The 20044-nt window shown below is 38.7% G+C and overlaps 2 protein-coding genes across 2 annotated transcripts; both read left to right on the forward strand.

Moving 5' to 3' along the window:
- The first annotated feature begins 235 nt into the window (after positions 1-235).
- On the forward strand, positions 236-8439 carry cct4 (chaperonin containing TCP1, subunit 4 (delta)). The gene is made up of 13 exons (XM_028459401.1): positions 236-522; positions 1675-1727; positions 1811-1900; positions 2064-2172; positions 4780-5044; positions 5139-5271; positions 5412-5551; positions 5628-5724; positions 6676-6786; positions 6867-6997; positions 7542-7776; positions 8075-8188; positions 8306-8439. The coding sequence occupies exons 1-13, from the start codon at positions 405-407 to the stop codon at positions 8318-8320; spliced, it is 1611 nt and encodes a 536-aa protein (XP_028315202.1). The 5' UTR covers positions 236-404; the 3' UTR covers positions 8321-8439.
- A 3072-nt stretch (positions 8440-11511) lies between these two features.
- Positions 11512-19045, forward strand: fam161a (FAM161 centrosomal protein A). The gene is made up of 8 exons (XM_028453433.1): positions 11512-11753; positions 12851-13122; positions 14404-15630; positions 15854-16021; positions 16874-16973; positions 17408-17523; positions 18590-18847; positions 18992-19045. The coding sequence occupies exons 1-7, from the start codon at positions 11607-11609 to the stop codon at positions 18831-18833; spliced, it is 2274 nt and encodes a 757-aa protein (XP_028309234.1). The 5' UTR covers positions 11512-11606; the 3' UTR covers positions 18834-18847; positions 18992-19045.
- Positions 19046-20044: the final 999 nt, after the last annotated feature.

The raw sequence follows: 20044 nt of genomic DNA on the forward strand, positions 1-20044 counted from the left end.
TGCGAGTGAAGAGGATACATACTTGAATGTAATATAATTAATAAAAGCATAAAGACCAGAATTTTTTGTATTCCGCTGAACAAGCTCTGTCCTTTCACAATATTTATTTAGGATGTACGTGTACTGTATTTGTTCTTTGCAGCACTTTGGCGAGACTGTTTCTATTGAGAGATATCTTTGCATAGCTTATCTACTCGTATGGTCTGAAATGACGTCACTGCAGGCGACGCCGTAATAAAGGGCGTTCCTTTTGCTTGGTAGCGACTAGTAACCTGGAAGCTTCTATCGGTGCTGGTCTCGCAATCTGATTCCATCCGCAGCCGAACCAAAACCTTTTCATTAATTTTCTCATCGCACCCGTTATTAAGACTTCCTTAAACGTTATCCATTGATATAGAGTACCGATGCCAGAAGCAATGGCAGTATCGAAAGCTTCAAACATGAGCAGAAACAAAGGAGGGGCGTACGTGGACCGCGACAAACCGGCCCAGATTCGGTTCAGTAACATCTCCGCTGCCAAAGGTATGCTCCACTACTATTCAGTTGTCACAAAATAATGACAACACGAGTATTCTAGATGTTTTATTATTCATTATATGTGCTTCACAGCCGAAACCTCTATCTGCAATTTCCCCCTTTGCGTCAAATAATGTGCCATTCAATTTTTTTATTCCATATTTCCTTTCGAATATTTTAAAAATAAACTACTTTAACTGGTTTATATTCATTCTAACGCGACACTCGCTTCCTGGCGTTTTGCTATTGGTATGACTTAACATTTTCTCAGTTTAAGTCAGGGGTGTCCAAACGTGGTCCTCGAGGGCCGGTAGTCCACCAGGTTTTTAATGTCTTTCTGCTCCGACACTCATGAACTGCTGAAGCAGCTTAGTAGTCTGCTAGCGACTATAGTATGTGTCTGCAGAGGCTCCAGCTACAGGGCTGCACTGTTATAGACAGCGCCACTTTTACTTAGGGTTTTTTATTCATTAGACAATGCCACTTGAACTTACGGAGTTACTGGAGGATGAGTTCACTCAACATATAATTACAATTTAAAAGGCTTGTTCAAAGAGTATGGCACTTTCACTTCTAGGGTTGAGTAGTGGCAAGGATGCTGCAATACGACACGTATCACGATACATGGTCATGATACGATATTATTGTGATATTCTACCCAGTTAATATCAAAATTAAATATAGAGATGAAAAAATTAATTTGCTGTATATGGTAATCAGAAGATATTGATCATTCAGAGGACAAATTGAGTCAAAACTATTTACTATTCATTATTATTATTATATCCACGGCGCTATCTACCGGAGTGGAGGTGCGGAAGTGGCACAATTTTCAAGGTTTTTATGTAGGAACAGGAGCTGTGGCAATGTCTCCAGTAGTAGAAAATACACATCCACGAAAAAATGTGAAAAATACAATAAGAAAATTATTGATTAAATATCAGGAAAAAATATTGTTTTTTGAAATAAATGAAAAAAAAATCGTGATATATTGTGAAATCCATTTTTATTTTATTTTTTTCACCCCCTATTCATTTCTATCCACCAACTTAAAAAACCAACAGTAATGGAGAGCATCACTAAATAACACCTGACTGTAGAGAAAGAATCAACATTTAGCTGATCACTGTATGTTCTAATCATCACTATCTTTGACAGCTGTTGCGGATGCCATCAGAACAAGTCTGGGACCAAAAGGCATGGACAAGATGGTCAGTGAGCAGTTGGTGGTTTTATACTTGCTACACTCACTCAGTGAAAGATGTAAATATAAACGGTCTGTGTTTTTTTTCAGATCCAGGATGAGAAAGGTGATGTAACCATTACTAATGACGGGGCCACCATTTTGAAGCAGATGCAGGTCCTTCACCCAGCTGCTAAAATGGTACCTTAATTCTTCTCTCAAACAATTGTCACATTTAATTAATGAAACTTACCTGTCCAACCCTATTCATCTTGTCCACTTCAAATCACCTCATTTTTCATACTTCATAAAACTGTACCTGAATTCTAACATTAACAAGACAAATATTAACTCTGTGTTATAGCTGGTGGAACTATCAAAAGCTCAGGACATCGAGGCTGGTGATGGCACCACCTCTGTGGTGGTGATAGCTGGAGCTCTACTTGATGCCTGCTCTAAACTGCTGCAGAAAGGTATGTGGACTTATCACATAAAACAGGAACAGGTTAGATGACAAAATGCACAAATAATACCCAAACAATCAAATAAGGCTAATTTTACATGCAGCTGTTCAACTATAAAGCTTAAAACTGCAATGAATGAATGGAGATTGAGATTTCTGAGATTGAAAAAAAGGACTTCCAATCTGACTTTTGGGTTTTTATCTGCTGATTCAGATTCTTTCCATAGTTAGATGTGCAAACTGATTTTTGTAACTTACAGTAACATAAATAAAACACAACTATATGATGTCTAATGCTGAAGGTTCAATTTACACAATCAATGCATTTCTCTCATGCCTGGTTTTTCTATTCAAGGTCAAAGAAAAAATACTGTTAAATGCAGAAGCACAAGCATCCCATCAGAAATGCACTTGATTTGACATACACTGCTTTGTAAATGAATGGAAGACTTAAAAACACAGAGATTGTAAGCAACACTGGGTACATGGAGGCAGCCATTTCTGACTAAACCAAGGCTGCAAGTGACGTAGACTCTGCATTTTGCAATTTTCATGCATAATCTTCACAGCAAGCAACAGAGTTCATAAATCATTTTGTGATCTGGAAGCACATCTGTTAAATATAATGTTTTTGCGACAGCAATGCATGTTTTATTATTGCAATTAAATAAATAAATTTATTTTTTTGCATAATTGTGACCATCACCAGCCGTCCCTAAGGAAGGGTAAGAAAAGCATTACACCTAAGTGAGGGGGAAGGGAAGAGGGAGTCAGGGTGGGACAATGGAAGGTAGATTTTCTTTTTGCTGGTAATGGGGCAACATTAATCTAGATCAAATATAAAGTTTGTCCACCCATCTGTTCATCTTTTATGTACAAGGGTAGGACATTTTGTCCCGTACAGTTGCATACATATATTGTTTCTATTCATGGTTTCCTATGGGAATGATGCTAGAAAGTAGAATCCACATAAGGTGGCTTCTTTAAAACACAATCGGCTTGCACGTGAGAACGTTTTCTAGTGAAAATGGAAGTGTTTGTTGCATTTACATGGCGACCGCGTTTTGATACTTGAAAACGGAAGTTTTTAAAAACAGGCTCCAGAGCGGAAGATTTTGAAAATGCTACCTCCTTCGTGTCTGTGTAAACAGCTAAAAGAAACTTTCTGTATCACGGGCATGCGCACTGCAGCACCTCAGGTGTTAGCTTTTTGTGCGTCCTCTCACACTTATTGAAACACATCAGCTCCACCGCCCAGTGTCCGACCTGAGTCCAACCAGAGTTTGAGTTAAAAAAAAAAAAAAGACAAAAATTACGCCTGACCCTTGGGTTTGGGCAAATAGGTTTCAGTAGGAGTCCAGCACTGTTTGTCAGAATCTAGTGCTGGCATGAAAAACGTCTCCACTGATCCAGGTGATGGTGAAATAAATCAACACTTTGTTGGATAAATTCAGTTTAACTCCAAATAGTGATGCAACAAAACACTCATACTTGTGAAAAGTGGGTGCCGCTGCCGAACCAGAGCAGCAGAAGAGTTGTGTGATGTATGTGCGCCGTGCGGGGCTCTCCATGACTTATATTTTAGCTTACCCAATAGTCCTCCACGGCAGCGAATCTTCTGTCGTCTGTCGCGCCGCCTCCGTCTGTTCCAGTGGCGGCGAGTGCTGGCAGGCCAATCCACTGCTTTCGTGGGCCGCTAGGTCGTCTCGTCGCAGCAGTCCTAGGCTGCATAGGTTTCCCCGCACATTTGCCGCTACCGTGCCTCGGCTGCCGGCAACATTTAGTTCGAGTAGTGACTTGCGATCATATATTAACTTACAGCTAAAACGTTGCAAATTAATATGGCAAAACAGGGGTTAATCAACATAGTTAGCCTTGTTGTCATGAGCCAGTGCAGCCGCAGCCATCAGAGGCCTGGCTCACTAATTCTCCTTTTGCACAATTTTTCATTAAGTTATTTTTGATTTGAATATTTGTATTGTTTAGTGATTTGTTAAAAGTTATTTATACTGTTTTTATTGTTTTATTTATACATTTAGAACTATTTTGTATTTTTCATTTATTTTGTCATATTGTTTTGAAAAAAATCAGAAATAAATAAATTGATGTTAATTATTTGGGTTTTATTTTTTGTTTTTCCATTGATTAAAAAAAAAATGTATTGATAAAGTACCGGATTGATAAGGAGCATCAATAAGAATAGTAGTATCGATAAGTCTTTAGATACTCATCCCTATTCAGGAACTTATGAACTAATACTTTTTCTACGTCAGTGTTATCGTAGAAAGAGTCAACCGTGAAGTGATTTTGGTGTGCAACCATGAACTAATTGCCTTCGACTTGTGAACTTAATATGTAACAATATTGAAAAGTTACTCAAGAACTGAGTGCCTCAGCCAATATTTCAGCATCTATTCTAAGCCTGCCACAGACAAATGCTTGTAGGTTTAGATCTGGACAGAACAATACAATACACAAAAAATAATTGTTCTTATCTTCAACTTAAAATAAAGTTAATGTTTTGGGTTTCTTTGATTTAAATGTTTTTTTTTTTTTACTGTTTCAGTAACATTCTCATGGTTTTTTTTTTTTTTTTTTTTTTTTTTTTTTTGCTCAGGTATCCACCCCACCACTATTTCTGAGTCTTTCCAAAAAGCCGTGGATAAAGGTGTGGAGGTGCTGACGGCCATGAGTCAGCCAGTGCAGCTGAGCGACCGCGAGACACTGCTCAACAGTGCCACCACATCGCTGTGCTCCAAGGTGGTGTCCCAATACTCCAGTCTTCTGGCGCCAATGAGCGTGGATGCCGTGATGCGAGTCATCGACCCGGTCACAGCCACTGGCGTTAATCTGCAGGACATCAAAATTATCAAGAAACTTGGGTATATTTTAAATCATTTTAATATGATGTTTTCAAATCACTCCTCACAAAGCTGATTTTCGCCCTCGTCCCCATGTTTGTTTGTTTGTGCATAGAGGGACCATTGATGACTGCGAGCTGGTGGACGGCTTGGTTTTGACCCAGAAAGTAGCCAACACTGGTGTGACCCGTGTGGAAAAGGCCAAAATTGGCTTGATCCAATTTTGTCTGTCACCTCCCAAAACTGATGTAAGCCACCAGAATATCCGCAGAGCCGAGTCGTTTAACATTTGTCCTCAATGCTCAACTTTGAGTTCCCTATTTTTCTAATACCTCTATTATAATACAAGCAAACCCAAATGATCAGTATTGTTTCTACCTGGATACAGATGGACAACCAGATTGTTATCTCGGACTACGCTCAGATGGACCGTGTGCTGCGAGAGGAGCGCGCCTACATCCTCAACCTGGTGAAACAGATTAAAAAAGCTGGCTGCAATGTGCTGCTCATCCAGAAGTCCATTCTTAGGTAGGTTGACCCAAGTGTAGTAGGAAAGTTCTGATGTTTTTCCCTGTTTTCATGTGAATGTTTGTAATTGTGATAGGGATGCTCTGAGTGACCTTGCCCTGCACTTCCTCAACAAAATGAAGATTATGGTAGTGAAAGAAATCGAGAGAGAAGACATTGAGTTCATCTGCAAGGTCAGCTCCATATAATCATCCTCAAACAAACCCATCCAAAGTTAACTGATTCAGTCATCAGGTTTACCACTTATCTTAAAACAAAAACATAAAAAAACACAAAGGACCAGATCAGTTGGAAAAAGGCTGACGATGTTTCACTTGAAAAATTGATTTTTGTTGAGATTATTTTTTTTCAAGGTCTTCTTTTTATGTTTTTTTTTCCAACAACCACTAACAAGAAATCATAAAAGATATCAGACTTGTACATGAATTCGTATAGATTAGACTTATGTTATGATGAAAGCAAATAAAGCATAAATTGTGAGACTATTTATGAAATTAATTTACAGTTGTAAACTTAGTAAATACTTGGTCTTGCAGTTCGGTAAGCATTTACAACAGTTTTAACAAAATTCTGCCAATCAAGTGTGTTGTATCCATAAATATGTCAGTAATATATCAGACAAACTAAAATGCATATTACAACAATAATGCAAACAAATTTGTGACATTAACACTTTCATGTTTAATGTAACATAATATGTAAATGTGAAGTAACACTGTCTGAGCTAATCAGTCAGAATAAATAAATACAATTTACATATGTGAAATATAAAGCTTTGCTGAGCAATCTGCTCAGGCTTATTGTCTTGATTCCGTTCACCCACTCTCTGGTGGCTCACTAGTCATGTGACCAGATCCCGTGATATGTCAAATTGCAGCCTTTGTGGTTATAAAATCTTGTTTTATCGCCAATGCAACTAATTCAGCCTTTGTACAAACCTTATAAGATATTGCTTGGATTCTCAGGAAATGTTTTGTTTCATCCACTTTAGGTTTTCTGTTGTGGCAGATGACTATCTTTACTGAAAAACCGAGACTAATGATCAGTTATTATTGTTGTTTCTGACAACAGTTTCAAGGTTGTCTATGTGACGGTGAAATAAATGTGCATTTGTTCTTTCTTAGACTATTGGAACTAAACCCATTGCCCACATTGACCACTTCACTCCAGAGATGCTTGGCACTGCTGAGCTAGCAGAAGAAGTCAATCTCAATGGTTCTGGTAAACTGGTGAAGGTAAGTGTTTTGTTACTAACCTCAGAATTAACACACTATCTTTATTCTGCTCCCAGTAAATTTTCTGTTGCTCACTGCAGATCACAGGCTGCACCAGTCCTGGTAAGACAGTGAGCATCGTAGTCCGAGGCTCCAACAAGCTTGTGATTGAGGAGGCTGAGCGCTCAATCCATGATGCACTGTGTGTTGTCCGCTGTTTGGTCAAGAAGAGGTCAGTTGGTGTTTGCATGCAGGGATGTTTTAACATTAAGAGTGTGACACCCCACCCTCTGACAAAGGCGCTCCTGCATTCGTTTTTATCGAGCTGGAGCGTAACGAACAGAGGAAAAGCATTGTTGAAAGCTCTCCATTTGTTGGCAACTGCTTGTTTACTTGTTGACAAGAGAGTTTTCAAACATATATACAAAGTATTTTTCAATATCGCTTTATTTGTATTCATAGAAACATTTATGTCAAATCCTCAACTGTAAGTTAGGCTGAAAAAAATTGACTGTCATGCACAAATTGCAAAGATCAAAAGTTATTAAAAAGATGATATACTTAAAACGTCAAACTACTCTGTGTTGCTGAGAAACAAAATGGCTGAAATGAAGTTAAATGAGGTAATGGGTCTAATGGAAGTCCATATAATAACATCTAATAAAGTACCTTCTCAAAGTTTTTATTTTTAACTATTTTTGTTATTTTCAAAAAAATTATCAAAATTGCTTAACGGATAATATTTAGGCTGGTGACATTCTCACGTTGTCCTTCAGGGCTCTGATTGCTGGCGGTGGGTCTCCAGAGATTGAGCTGGCTGTCCGTCTGGCGGAGTACTCTCGTGCACTAGGCGGCATGGAAGCCTACTGTGTGCGGGCATACGCGGATGCTCTGGAGGTGATCCCTTCCACTCTTGCTGAGAATGCCGGTCTGAACCCTATTTCCACGGTGACCGAACTCCGCAACGCACATGCACAGGGAGACAAATGGGCCGGCATCAATGTCCGCAAGGTGTGCTTTTCTTACTCATTAGTTAGTAATATATATGGAAATGTTTAAAAGCTTTTTGTTTTTAATGTTAAACAAATCTTTTTTAAGTAATTTTGTGCCAAATATTGATTAAAAAGAACGCTTTAACAGCATGATTTGTAGCTCATTTATTGAGTCTTTAATTTAAAAAGTGATTAACAAAGAATAATAAAATGTTGACTTATCTGTTTTAAGTGTTGCTGATGATAAATAATCATGTGTAACACATTTTTTAAGACTTAGTAATTAAATGACCCCAATTGTATTGTGTATGTGGCAGGGAGGAATCTCCAACATACTGGAGGAACTGGTCGTGCAGCCATTACTGGTCTCTATTAGCGCTCTGACATTAGCCACTGAGACGGTCCGCAGCATCCTCAAGATTGATGATGTGGTAAAACAAAACTCCTTATTTCACAAGAGCCTAATTGTAAACAACATAGACTCTATTGTATGTTTAGCTGAGAGCAATTATAAGGCTTGTTTGAAAATGTGTGTTTTTTGCTTACAGGTGAACACCCGATAAGTCGGCCCGGTGATTGACCAACAAAGAATTCAAGAAGTCTGTCTGCCTCAGTCTGTTCAAATACCCACTGATTGTTACATTGCATAATTTAATAAAAACAGCTTTTTGTTCGACAGCAATTTTTGTCCAGCTTTTCGAAACATTGTTGGCTATCTACAAAAAGTTTGAGATTTATGCTTCTCCATGAATCCAAGCACATTTACTTTGAACATCTGAAATGGCATGGAATTGAGCATGCATGTCCCTTTCCATGCTCCTATTTAAATGGGACTGGCAGCCATAAATCCTAAATTTTAATATATAGGGAGCCACATCAAGATGGATTGAACAGCTTTTTAACACACTTGGTGCAATAATGCATAAGGGGTCGGATTCTGACCTCTAACCTACTCGCACCCAGCTTAGGCCATCTGGTGAGGCTGGAAACCCTTAAGGACAGGGTGGTTACAGAGGCCCCACGAAGCAGGGGAAGGAAATGTTATGTACACCCCTGACAATAAATGAAAATAGGGGAAACAAATTATATTCTTCATTCAAATTTTAACCAACATAACATTTTTCTTATTGGATGGCCATTAGGCATCTATGCATGTCTAATACTTGCGAAGCATTTTGACAGGCACAGCAAAGGTGATTTGTGATATATACCTGGCACTAGCATCTTTCTGTGCTTGTGTGACTGATAAACGCTGACATCTAGTTCAAAGCCTAAATCAAGAACACTGGCCCCTGTAAGCAAGTAGAGGCTGTTTTTGAATAGTTTTCTTATCTTTTTAGGAGAATTTTACTACAGTGGGTTGTCTCATTTACTGTGAATCTTACAGATAGCTACAGACTATGGTGATGTATGTCTAAGAGCCTGTCTATGCTGAAAAGTTCAACTTAACCAACTTGATTTTAGTAGCATTGGTGGACTGTCCATCTTTCCTTTTCAAGGAAGCTGTCTCAGCTGTTTTTTGTCAATATAGAGGCCATGTCCATATACCAGATTTAGTTGCAAGCTTCCAATTATCTGAAGGTAACCAGTTGATAAAGTTTGAGTTTTTCTAAGATATGTGCACAGAAACCTAGTTTCTTTAAACTTTTTTTTTTTTTTTTTCAGCCTTTGTGCCAGACTCCTTATTTTGCCTGGAATGGAATTCTCAGGCTATTCCCCAAAAAGTGCTCTAATAAGCTAACTGTAGTAGCTCTTTTAAAACTTTAAACTTATGACTTTTATTCATGAATTAAATGTTGTCTTGTCATTTTGGACTTTTAGCCTTGTATATGTTCTTGCAGTTTTAACTCTACTCACTTGGACCATTGAACGTTCTAGTGACACGATGGATATTGTGACAAAATGTGCTGCAGGGGGTGAAAATTTCAACTACTGTACTGCGGTGTCTGGTAGAGCTGAAGCAGGGAAGGAAAGCTCTACGTGAACGACATAATCCCAAAAGGCCTTTATTACCCCAGTGTGCAGGGTACCCTGCCCCAAAGTTTACTGTGGTTACTTTAAAAGAGCTTCATTTGAAGCACTTCCTGCCTGCAGTCTGCAAAGAAAGCCTTTTATCAGAACAAGATCTGTGCTGCTTTGACACACTTTGATGGCGTTCTATCACCCGTTCTGCCTTCCACTGCACTCACTCCAGACATGTTTGCATTCTTTTTCACTGTGAAGGTGGCTACCATCAGCAACCAATTCTCTGAGACTGACCAGCTCAATCAGCCCTAAACGTCCCACTGCTGCTTCAATCTGCTGCTGCTCTTGCTCCAGGATGAGGTCTCCAGGCTTGTCCTGAACTCAAAACCTACAACCTGTCTTCTCAGTCCAATACCTACCAGCATCCTGCTGACCATCTCGCCCACAATCGAACCTTCAAAACTGGTATCTTTTCCAATGCTTCTAAGCAAACTTGGGTCACCCCACTGCTCAAAAAGCCCTGCCTGTCTCACTTTTGCCATTCTCGTCTAAAATACTTGAGCGCACATTCAGTAACCAAGTTTCCTAACATTTGCAGAACAACAACCAGATTGACCATTCCACTGAGACTCTCCTGTCAGTCACAGAATCACTGCGACTGGCTAGAGCTCCTGGTCAGTCCTTTATCCTACCGTTGCTGGATCTGTCTGCTGCCTTTGACACTGAGCCATCAAATTCTTTTCTCCACACTCTCTGAACTTGGCATTTCAGATCGGCCCTGTTGTGGTTCAGTCCTACCTCAGAGGTAGATACTACTGAGTGTCATGTCAAGGAGAAGTGCCTCTGAATCACATGGACTATTGACGGGTATATATACACACACACAAAGCAAACCTGTACAAAGGTTAATAAAAGGTAAATATATAATCTACAGGAGTGACTGCACAAAGGGCTTTTAAGAACAACTAAAGTGGGTCTAATATCCTTAAAAAACACTCGGTAAATATTGACCAGCAAGTGTCCTCAATGAGCAACATTTGTAACTAAGGTGAGTGATAATACAAAATCGCGTGTGTGTAATCCAGAATTAAATTTGCATTAGAAATTGAGTGTTTAGGTCAATTTAAAGAGGATTGAACTTTTATTCTGAATTAAAGAGGAATTAAACCTTCCATGTGAACCATCCATGAAAAAGCTACTTAACCTCCCAAGACATACTTCTACCTGCACTGCACTAGTATAAATAACCTAAAAATGTTTAAAATGCATTTTAAACTACATTAAATTACTATTGCAACAACACATCATCAGTAGGGTAAAACTAAGCTGTCTCACAACGGTCTAAACCATTTTAAACATTTTTTTAAATGTTTAAAATGCATTTTAAACATATATGATGAGGGCCCCCTCTCTTGGGCCGAGGGAACTCAGTACCCTTTTAAGAAAAAAGGTGATTGATGAAATGCAACCCACTCAAAATAACAGGCATTTACTATAAGACATGTTTTTTCTCACAGCCACTCAAAATAACATCTATCTCTCATGTAAAATTCTCATAGGCGAGAGGATAGCCTTTCTACTTGTTACAGGAGAGTGTATCTCAAAACGCGCTTAACTTGCTGCAGGTACCGAAACTTGCTGGGGTCAGGCTTTTAACATTTTGCAGGATATAATGGGCTAGTATGTTTAGTATTTTATAAGCGGCTTAAATTTACTGTGAAAAAAAAAAATTGCCCGCTGTGCAGTTACGTCACTTCCCTAACGATCAAGCTTTCCTGTTGCTAAGGAGCTCACACGCAGCAGGTAGCCACGCCGTTCCTTGCCTTGAATTTACTCACTTACTTTGATTCACCTGAACACAGTTGGGTCAGTGAACATTTAACCATGGCCACTGCTCACCGGACCAACGTTCTGGTTACATCGTGTTTGAAAACGCCGGTAGACCCAAACACCAAAGCACCGCTTGCCTCGTATGAGAGGGAGACGCTCCTGCCTTCAGGCTGCACTGACAACAGGGACTACGATAAGGAGGTGAGTCAAAATTCACCTACTTTAGTCCCTGCATGAAATGTGGAATATATATTTCGTGTGTTATTTTCTCCAAAAACGATAGATTTTAATACCCAAGGTTTTATTGCTTTAATACTTAAACCTGTCTATTTTTTCATTTTGTAAATATCTTACTGATTACTTACTGATGGGCGACCGTGGCTCAGGTGGTAGAGGGTCGTCTTCTGATCGAGAGGTTGAGGGTTCGATCCCAGTACCTGACTATGTGTCGAAGTGTCCTTGGGCAAGACACTGAACCCTAAGTTGCTCCCAGTGGTTGACTAGCGCCTTGCATGGCAGTCCTGTCCCACTGGTGTGTGAATGTGAGAGTGATTGGGTGAATGAGCTGATATGTAAAGCGCTTTGAGACTGCTTCAGTGTGGTTATAAGATGCCATATAAATCTAGTCCATTTACCACTGTACAGGTTTTAAAAATTCCAAATCTATTGTGTAATGTTTCCAAGCAAACGGCCTACAGTCTCTGACCTTGTCCAACCAACACACTCTTTACAGGATTGGATCTCTCCAATTTGTTTCCCTAATTCACTTTAATGTAGGGAAATAATTGCTCTGTGTTACTCGAATATTTTCAAATAAAGAGCTTAAAAAGAAGAAATAACTTGTTTCCCTTACTAGGGACTTCTGTTTTGACTAGATTACTTAATCACACTATACATTACATTTATTGCCCTGCACATTTGTGTATTTCCTTGACAACTTTCTTCACTTTTTTTTTTTTTAAACAGGCCCAGATTCAGAATAAGTTCTGATGTGTCAGCCTTGCTAGATTGGAGCCTGATGCAGGACATGTTTGTGTCTACGTAAATCTAGTTTATCCCATTAAGCTGCTCTTTGTGTTCCACCATATGGTCAACGTCACTGCTGGGCTTAATTCTGGGGAGCCTTGGTGCTACTATTTACAGTAACCAAAAGCCACAATGGTGGAAAAAGCAGTATGAGCGTTTGACTTCTTAAACACAAGCTGGTTATAAATTATGTCTTTCCATCATTATTATAGGTTTAGTTTGATTAACAATCGTGAATGTTTAATTATTGTGGCCTTTTGTTATTTTTGTAGCTGAAATGTGAGGACTCAGGCTCTGATTTCTGTGATGAGGAGGACTGTCTGGGAAATGGTGATCCACACATCATGGCCACCTACAGAGCAACAGAAGATCGATTCAACTTAAGTGAAATCTTCTTCTCTAATGAGGAGTACTACAGCAAGCTGGAAGAGCTGAAAAAGGCCCACCTGCGCACCATGGCTGAGTTGGAGAACATGTATCAGCAAAAGCTGCAGCTCAGGACCATGGAGCCTTTAGACAGTAATTGTTTTGATTTAGGAAACAAGTAGGTGGCATATTATTTTATACAAAACTTTCAGAATTTATCTCCTTACTAGTATTAAAGGTGTTTAGAATAAAGTTTTGCTTTTTTTATCACTTCCTTTTATGAATTATTTATGTACTGTTTATTTTGATAAAAAATAATGCAGGGTTGGGGTCAAATACATTATTCAATTGCAACTTCAGTATGATTACGGTGACATGCATTTTTTCCAATTCCACTTATAATTATTATGTTTCCCCTGTAAGACAACTACAATTAACTTCTCAATTACTAAAATTGAAATTCTATTATTTACAATTACCGAAGCTGAAACGAATAACCCCATAAAACTTAATCTTCCTGTTGTGTTATCTTTCTATTTGTATATCATATGATAATGGGTGAGTTTTTACCCATGTCTTAAATCAAATATTTTTGGTGTGGGTGTTTGACCCTTTTTATGTCAGTACACCCCTTGATTTCAATTTTTTTTAAATGGTAAAATGAGCCTCGAGAGAAGTCACAGGTAGTAGGAAAACTTGATATTAAACATTATTTATTAAATTTTAACTATGTACAGTATGTGCAAGCCCTAGAACTGTAACATGGTTCCCCAGTTTTGCATTCGATTAAACTGTAAATGACAGTTTTTATTGAATTTCCATGCCAATTACAAAGTAAATTGTCTGAACTCAATTACGATTAAAACAGCAACAGATTTGTTTCAATTACAATTATAATTATGTCATAATTGTAATTAATGATAAATTACATGATTACAATTATAATTGACCCCAACCCTGGTACATTGTGATGATATTAGGCAGAGCAAAATGAAAATTCACAATAATGAGAGAGAAAAAAGCCTTTTATTGTTTTAACACATTTTCTAAACTGACTCCAAATAATTGACCTTATAATCCCTCAATATCCTAACCAGGTTTAGGGTTAACAAATGCTGAAAAGAGTATTTCAAAACAAAATTAATGTAAAATAAACGTAGTATTGTTTTTGTGGCTTATTCCAACAAAATTAAACACAAATTAATTTCAAATGTTAATCCGTTCTATGGCAGTGCACAAACCACGTCTGTCCAATAGCTAAAATGCATATTAAGGTTTCCAAAGTAAATGTATTAGGTAAATGAATAACAACTGTTAACTAAACAGCAAACTACCTAAACATCATGTAGCACAATCATTTGGGATTTCACATGTTAAGATAATACGTTTTGGTTGCCAATTAGTGTGTTATTATACTAATTAAAAATGTTTTTTCCTTGTTTTGATTTTACTTTGCCAGAAGACTTTGGTCAAACGCCAGCCCAGCAGCTACTCGTCGGTTAAGGAAGTCATACTCTGCTGCTGAACTAAGGTGCGCCTATGGGCAGTTAGACTCTTCAGACAATAATGAAGCACCAAGTAATGAGGTGGAGAAATGCTTTGTTTTTTCTCCTAAAGAGCACATCAAGAATATGTGGAGGGACTTCGAGCTGTCCCCATACAACCATCACCTTTCCTCCTCACTGCACAGCCTGCCGAAAGAGCAGGGGAGATCAGATCTGATGAGAAAAGATGAGAAGAGGCAGCCAAACAGAGACAAAGATGGGGATCCCTGGAAACATCGAGTGACAATCCCTAAACCTTTTCAGATGACTCTGCGAGAGACTGAGAGAAAAAAGCACGGTATAAAGACACGTTCAGAGATTGGACAGGAGAACACAGAGCTACGGCGACAGCTGGAAGAACTAAGAGAGTGTCAGAAGAAGTTCCGTGCAAGCCCTGTTCCTGCACATGTTCATCTGCCACTTTATGAGGAGCAAAAGGAACGGAATGAGCAGCGACGACGCTCAGTGCGGGAGCGAGAAGAGCAGCATCTTAGATCCATCCAGAGGCCCTTCAGCTTCCTGGAAAGAGAGCGACAAAGGAAGGAACAGAAACAGCATTGTCACACAGAGCTATTCAACAAAGACAAGATCAAACCCTTCAAAGCCAAGCCTGTGCCAAAGTCTGTGTACGCAGCAGCATCAGAAGACAGAATGAAGGAGGAGCAGCTTTACCGCTCCATCAAGATACAAATGAGAGCTCAGGAGATGCTCCACAGCGCTTCAATGCCTCCCAGCATGCTTGCACGGCGTCTCAGTGAACGTAAGAAGAACAAAGAAGACAGAAATGCAGCTGGAGAGGATGGCAGCTGCTCTCACAGGCCACAGATTACCAAAGAAGTTCCTGATTTCGATGCCAGGTACCGCCGTTTCCAGAAACACTTAAAGAAACAGAAGGAGGTACGACCTACAACTGCATGTGAACCATTTGAGCTCAGGACATCTCAGATCCACTCCCACCGAGAACGCATCCTGGCTGATAAAGGGAAGGAGCAGACCAGCCCACAGCTGCTACGTTGGCCCTATATCGGCCCTCCGATAGCTCGAACACCAAACTCAAGCCTGTGTTCATCCCTCTCAGGCAGCCTTGAGCTCCTGCCTGCCAAAGACACAGATGCCACAAGGAAGCGCCACGAGGCTGTGAGGTACATCTTTAGGACACCAAAGGCTTCCATCACATTAGCTTAGCTAGAAGAGCCCTTAGATCTTAAACGTCATGGGAAGAACTGAATAGGTGATGTGTGTGTTTAAACTCCTTTTTCCAGTGTCACCTGTTACTCCCATATATTCGAATGTTGCCTCCTTCCTGGCCAAAGTCCACTACTCCCTAAACTACACCATCTATGACTGAGTTATTTCCCTGAATAGAAAGGTGCTGCAGCAGAGGAAGAAGGCTGAAGAGGTAGAGGAGCAGTTGAAGGAAAGGCAGAAGCAGAGGGAGAAGAAGCTGCAGAGTGTGGTTTTAAAACGTGCCCAGGCCAATGACCCCCACGTTGCTCTGTCCCTGACCAACCAGAGCAAACTCAAAGAGTTCAGGTACCTGCAAACTGCTTACCGACTCCAGAACTGAGAACTTTCACCAGAATTGTCTGTGTACTATAACCATTAGAACCACAGCCATAGCTTTTATCCCAGGTAGTCCAGGAAGCACCTAGAAAAGCCTGCTACATATCCTTGGATTCTGTTCATTGATTTAACTGCTTTTAACTCTATTTTGCCACACGTTCTTCCTGGGAAGCTTGTACAAATGAAAGCGAACCTTTTTTAATTAGATGGAATCACTTGTTGCTCACAAACAGACCACATTAGGTTAAATGTATTGCTACACTATCTGATACTGTGGTAACCAGCACGAAAGCCCACCAGTGATGGTCAGTTCACCATTCTTTATAAAAATGACTGTTAGTTAAGGTATGCAAAAATATTATGCAGATTTTTTTACATAGCAAAAAATATGTCAACCTTTTGTTATGGCATGGGATGGGAACCTATCAGTCAAATCTAAAGTACAAATCTCAAATCTAATCAAAACAGCAGGCAAGATCATCCTCCCAGCCTTCAGGAATTCTTTGACTGATTTGATCATTGCACAGGAAAAAAAAATCTTATTGGACAGCTACCATGTCCTGTACACCCTGCTACTCTCAGAAAATATGTACAAGCTTTTTCATTTGTAAACACAATAGGTACAAGCACTCAGGCAGCTCTGACACCATTGGTGTGTGAATGTTAATGGGTTAAGGTGTCTGATATGGTAATTAGCGCTGTATTAATTGAATCCATTTACCATCTTGTCCTCACGCACAACATAATGACCTCTTTTGACAAATGAGAAAGTCACAAATGCATTAATGGAAATAATCATCTACATCTCAATGTTCATTCCAGAAAACAAGACATTCAACGCAAAAAGGAGTACAAGCAGGAGATCAAACAGATGCATGAGAGGGTAAAGGGAAGACTGCTGCTGCTGGAGCAGGTTGCACAGGTGACTGGTGATTTTATGAATAAGTGAATAATGTCCACCATTCGTTTATTTATATCCCCTTGTTCTAAAGAGCAATATAATTGCCGATATACACATTTACCCTTTTATCTAATTAGTACTGTCTAAACAGATTCTTTCAAGGCAGTGATTACAAAGCAGTGTTGCTTACCTCTACTAATATGTCTGCTGTGTGAATAAATAATGGTTTCTGCTTAAATTAATTTACTCATATGGTCAATTTCACTGTCAATCCCTGATTGAGAATTGAATCAAAAGTAAACTCGCATCACTTTTTCAAAATGCATTAAATATTTTGGATCATGCAAAGACATTTTACCAAAAAATTGAATTCTCTTGCTCTTTCATTACGACTTTGATTATCCTGTTGAATTACTTATTGAATTTTCTTTCTCAACCTGTGCTTTTTTTATCAGTGTAATGCCAAACGGGCAGCAGAGAAACATTACACCAAGACCTTGCAAGAATTAGATGTGCCTGAGGACTTCATCTGTAGCAAAGCAGCCAAAGCTTCACCATCTAGTAAAGACTGGTAAATCACTTTCACTTTGGTTGTTCAGTAAAGTACAGTATGTAACAATGATAGGTTTTATTGAGATATATCAAATGTTAAAAAAGTGGTTGAAATTCAAAGATTATTATGGTTGGAATTGGATATATTTTTTCGTTTGTCACATTTTCTAGACATTCAATCACTCGTTTTCCCATGGAAAAAAAGTCACGTTAGGGCCCGATTTTAAAGATTGCTTTTTACATTTCAGAACATAAATTTTCATTTTTTTTCCAGGTGTTTTCCAAGATCACAGAAAAATCAGAGGCCTTATATATGTATATGAAAAAAGTGCCATGTACATTTTGAATATATGTTCTCTCAAACAACAGCCGTCTCAGCATCAGTATTCATCCAGACTATTTAACCAAGTAGTAAACAGTTGTAAGAATTCTTTAATGGTGAAGGAAAACTTTAAACAATACAGAATCAAATAACCTTTAAATATTGTGCAACAAATATTAAACCTATAACATTTGTTATATAAGATGTACATGTGGTGCAGATCGATTAAGATGGCTAGTGATCGAGTGATAGCTCAGCGATTAGCCCGAGTTAGTTGAATATGTACAAAACTGAGAATATGGTATGGCATCCATCTCTATTACCGCGTAAGTTAACGGAAACATCATCAACTCCGTTGTCTACCAACTGAAAACACTTTGCTTTAGAACACAGAATGGAGGTTAACAAGTCATTTTAATAGATACCAACACTTTGCACAAGTAGGTCCCGGTACTTGTGATTTTGACAGGAAATGAACCATATTTTAAGGTCAGGTCAGGAAATCCAAACAATATTCTTTTCCACCACTAGATAGCACTGCAACATCATAAACAAAGTAAATATAAAAGACTTGAGGATGAGCAGCTCACTGGAAAAACCTTAACCAATGTCAATTTTATGACAAATATCGGCTGATAATAGTGTCCATTCGCTAATATACTTTTTTACATTTCTTTTTGTGTGTGTGACGTGTGTACTTTCATATTAGATATTAGAAGTCAGTGCACTGCTAATTACGATTGTGCAACTTTTGTTTTATTAGCAACCAGGAGGAAGCAGATGCTGGGTACGAATCTGTTCTCTACCGAAAAGTCTATATTGATGATGAAGAGTGGGAGGATCCCGATGACAGGGAAGACAGAAGAGAGGAGGATGGTGAACAGGCCTCCTTAAGCCAGCAAGATATTGGGAACGTCAGTGGCTGCTGCTCACACAAGGATCAACGTGATGTTGATCACTGCTCGTCTGAGGACAGTTACCACTATTCTGATGATCATGAGGATTAGCTCCTGCACCATCAGTAAGCTTGAACATTCTTTAACGACAAACAATGTCAAGATAAAAATTATGAAGTGGTGATGCTTCTAATGGTTTAGATTTTAGGATAATTTATGTGCCCTGAGGGGATACAATCTAATTTCCTTTCCATCTTCACTTTTTACAGGTATGTAGAGGGCTGCAATACATCCCAGTTGACTCTGGGCAAGCGACATGGTGCCAGTCCTTCAGTGTGCAAACATATAGACTGAAAATCAACTGGCACACACTTTACTCCTAAATTGAACCTAACGTGGGAGAAAACTCAAAAACCTTTGCATTTCCACTATGTTATTTTTCAATTGTTAAAAAAAAAGGTGGTAGAAGTTTTAGAGCACTAAGAAAGTTGTGTGACAAAAAAAAAAACCTTCAGATTAATTATTATTACTACTGCATAATAAAGTTATTCTACAGTATGTGTGTAGTCATTGTAATGCCAGTGGATTATGCTCTGGAGTGACAAAGCAAGTTCTATTCATTATGAAATTTGATAGTAGATACTATATAGCTATCAACAAGTAAACAAGTACACTGTAGAACTGTTGGAAAATGTATATGTTTTTTTTTTTACATTGGAAAACATGCACTACAAACCTAAAGCAAACAACATTCAAATGTCTTTGAGAACAGTTACTATGTTAGTCAGATTCACTGTATAATATTGTCATTTTTTTTGGAGAGTATCAAAGCTATACATTTTTGGAAACCTTTTAGTACAAGTTAGCAGAAAAAGTTCAAATCCAAACATAGTGAACCTGACTATATGAGTCATTTTTAATTTTAGCCTAGCTGTGTTGCGATCGTACTGATTGTAAATCCTGGCTGCATGGAATCTTCATCTAATATTGTTTTTAAAATAATATGCATTCTTTGTTTTGTGTTATTTCATTTAAAGCAGCAACTCTAAAATGCTAAAGTTATGAAAAAGATTTTTAAAGTGCCTCTAACCTTTCAGAAGATGCTCTTGTCCTCACCATATTTCAGCCATTTCAATCATTTTGGTATTGATTTACAATAAGGGAAATAAGTAAAGCAGTTACTGGTATGATTATCAAATGGACACTTTATTTTATATACAGCAGCCCATTTTGTCTTCAGTGTTGCCTGTTTCCTTGGTGTCATAAGAAACATGATGCTGGAGATGTTCTTCAGAAAAGTCCATTAGACACTCCACCCACCA

This window comes from Gouania willdenowi, chromosome 1 (assembly GCF_900634775.1).
Source record: "Gouania willdenowi chromosome 1, fGouWil2.1, whole genome shotgun sequence".
In the NCBI taxonomy this organism is placed as follows: Eukaryota; Metazoa; Chordata; class Actinopteri; order Blenniiformes; family Gobiesocidae; genus Gouania; species Gouania willdenowi.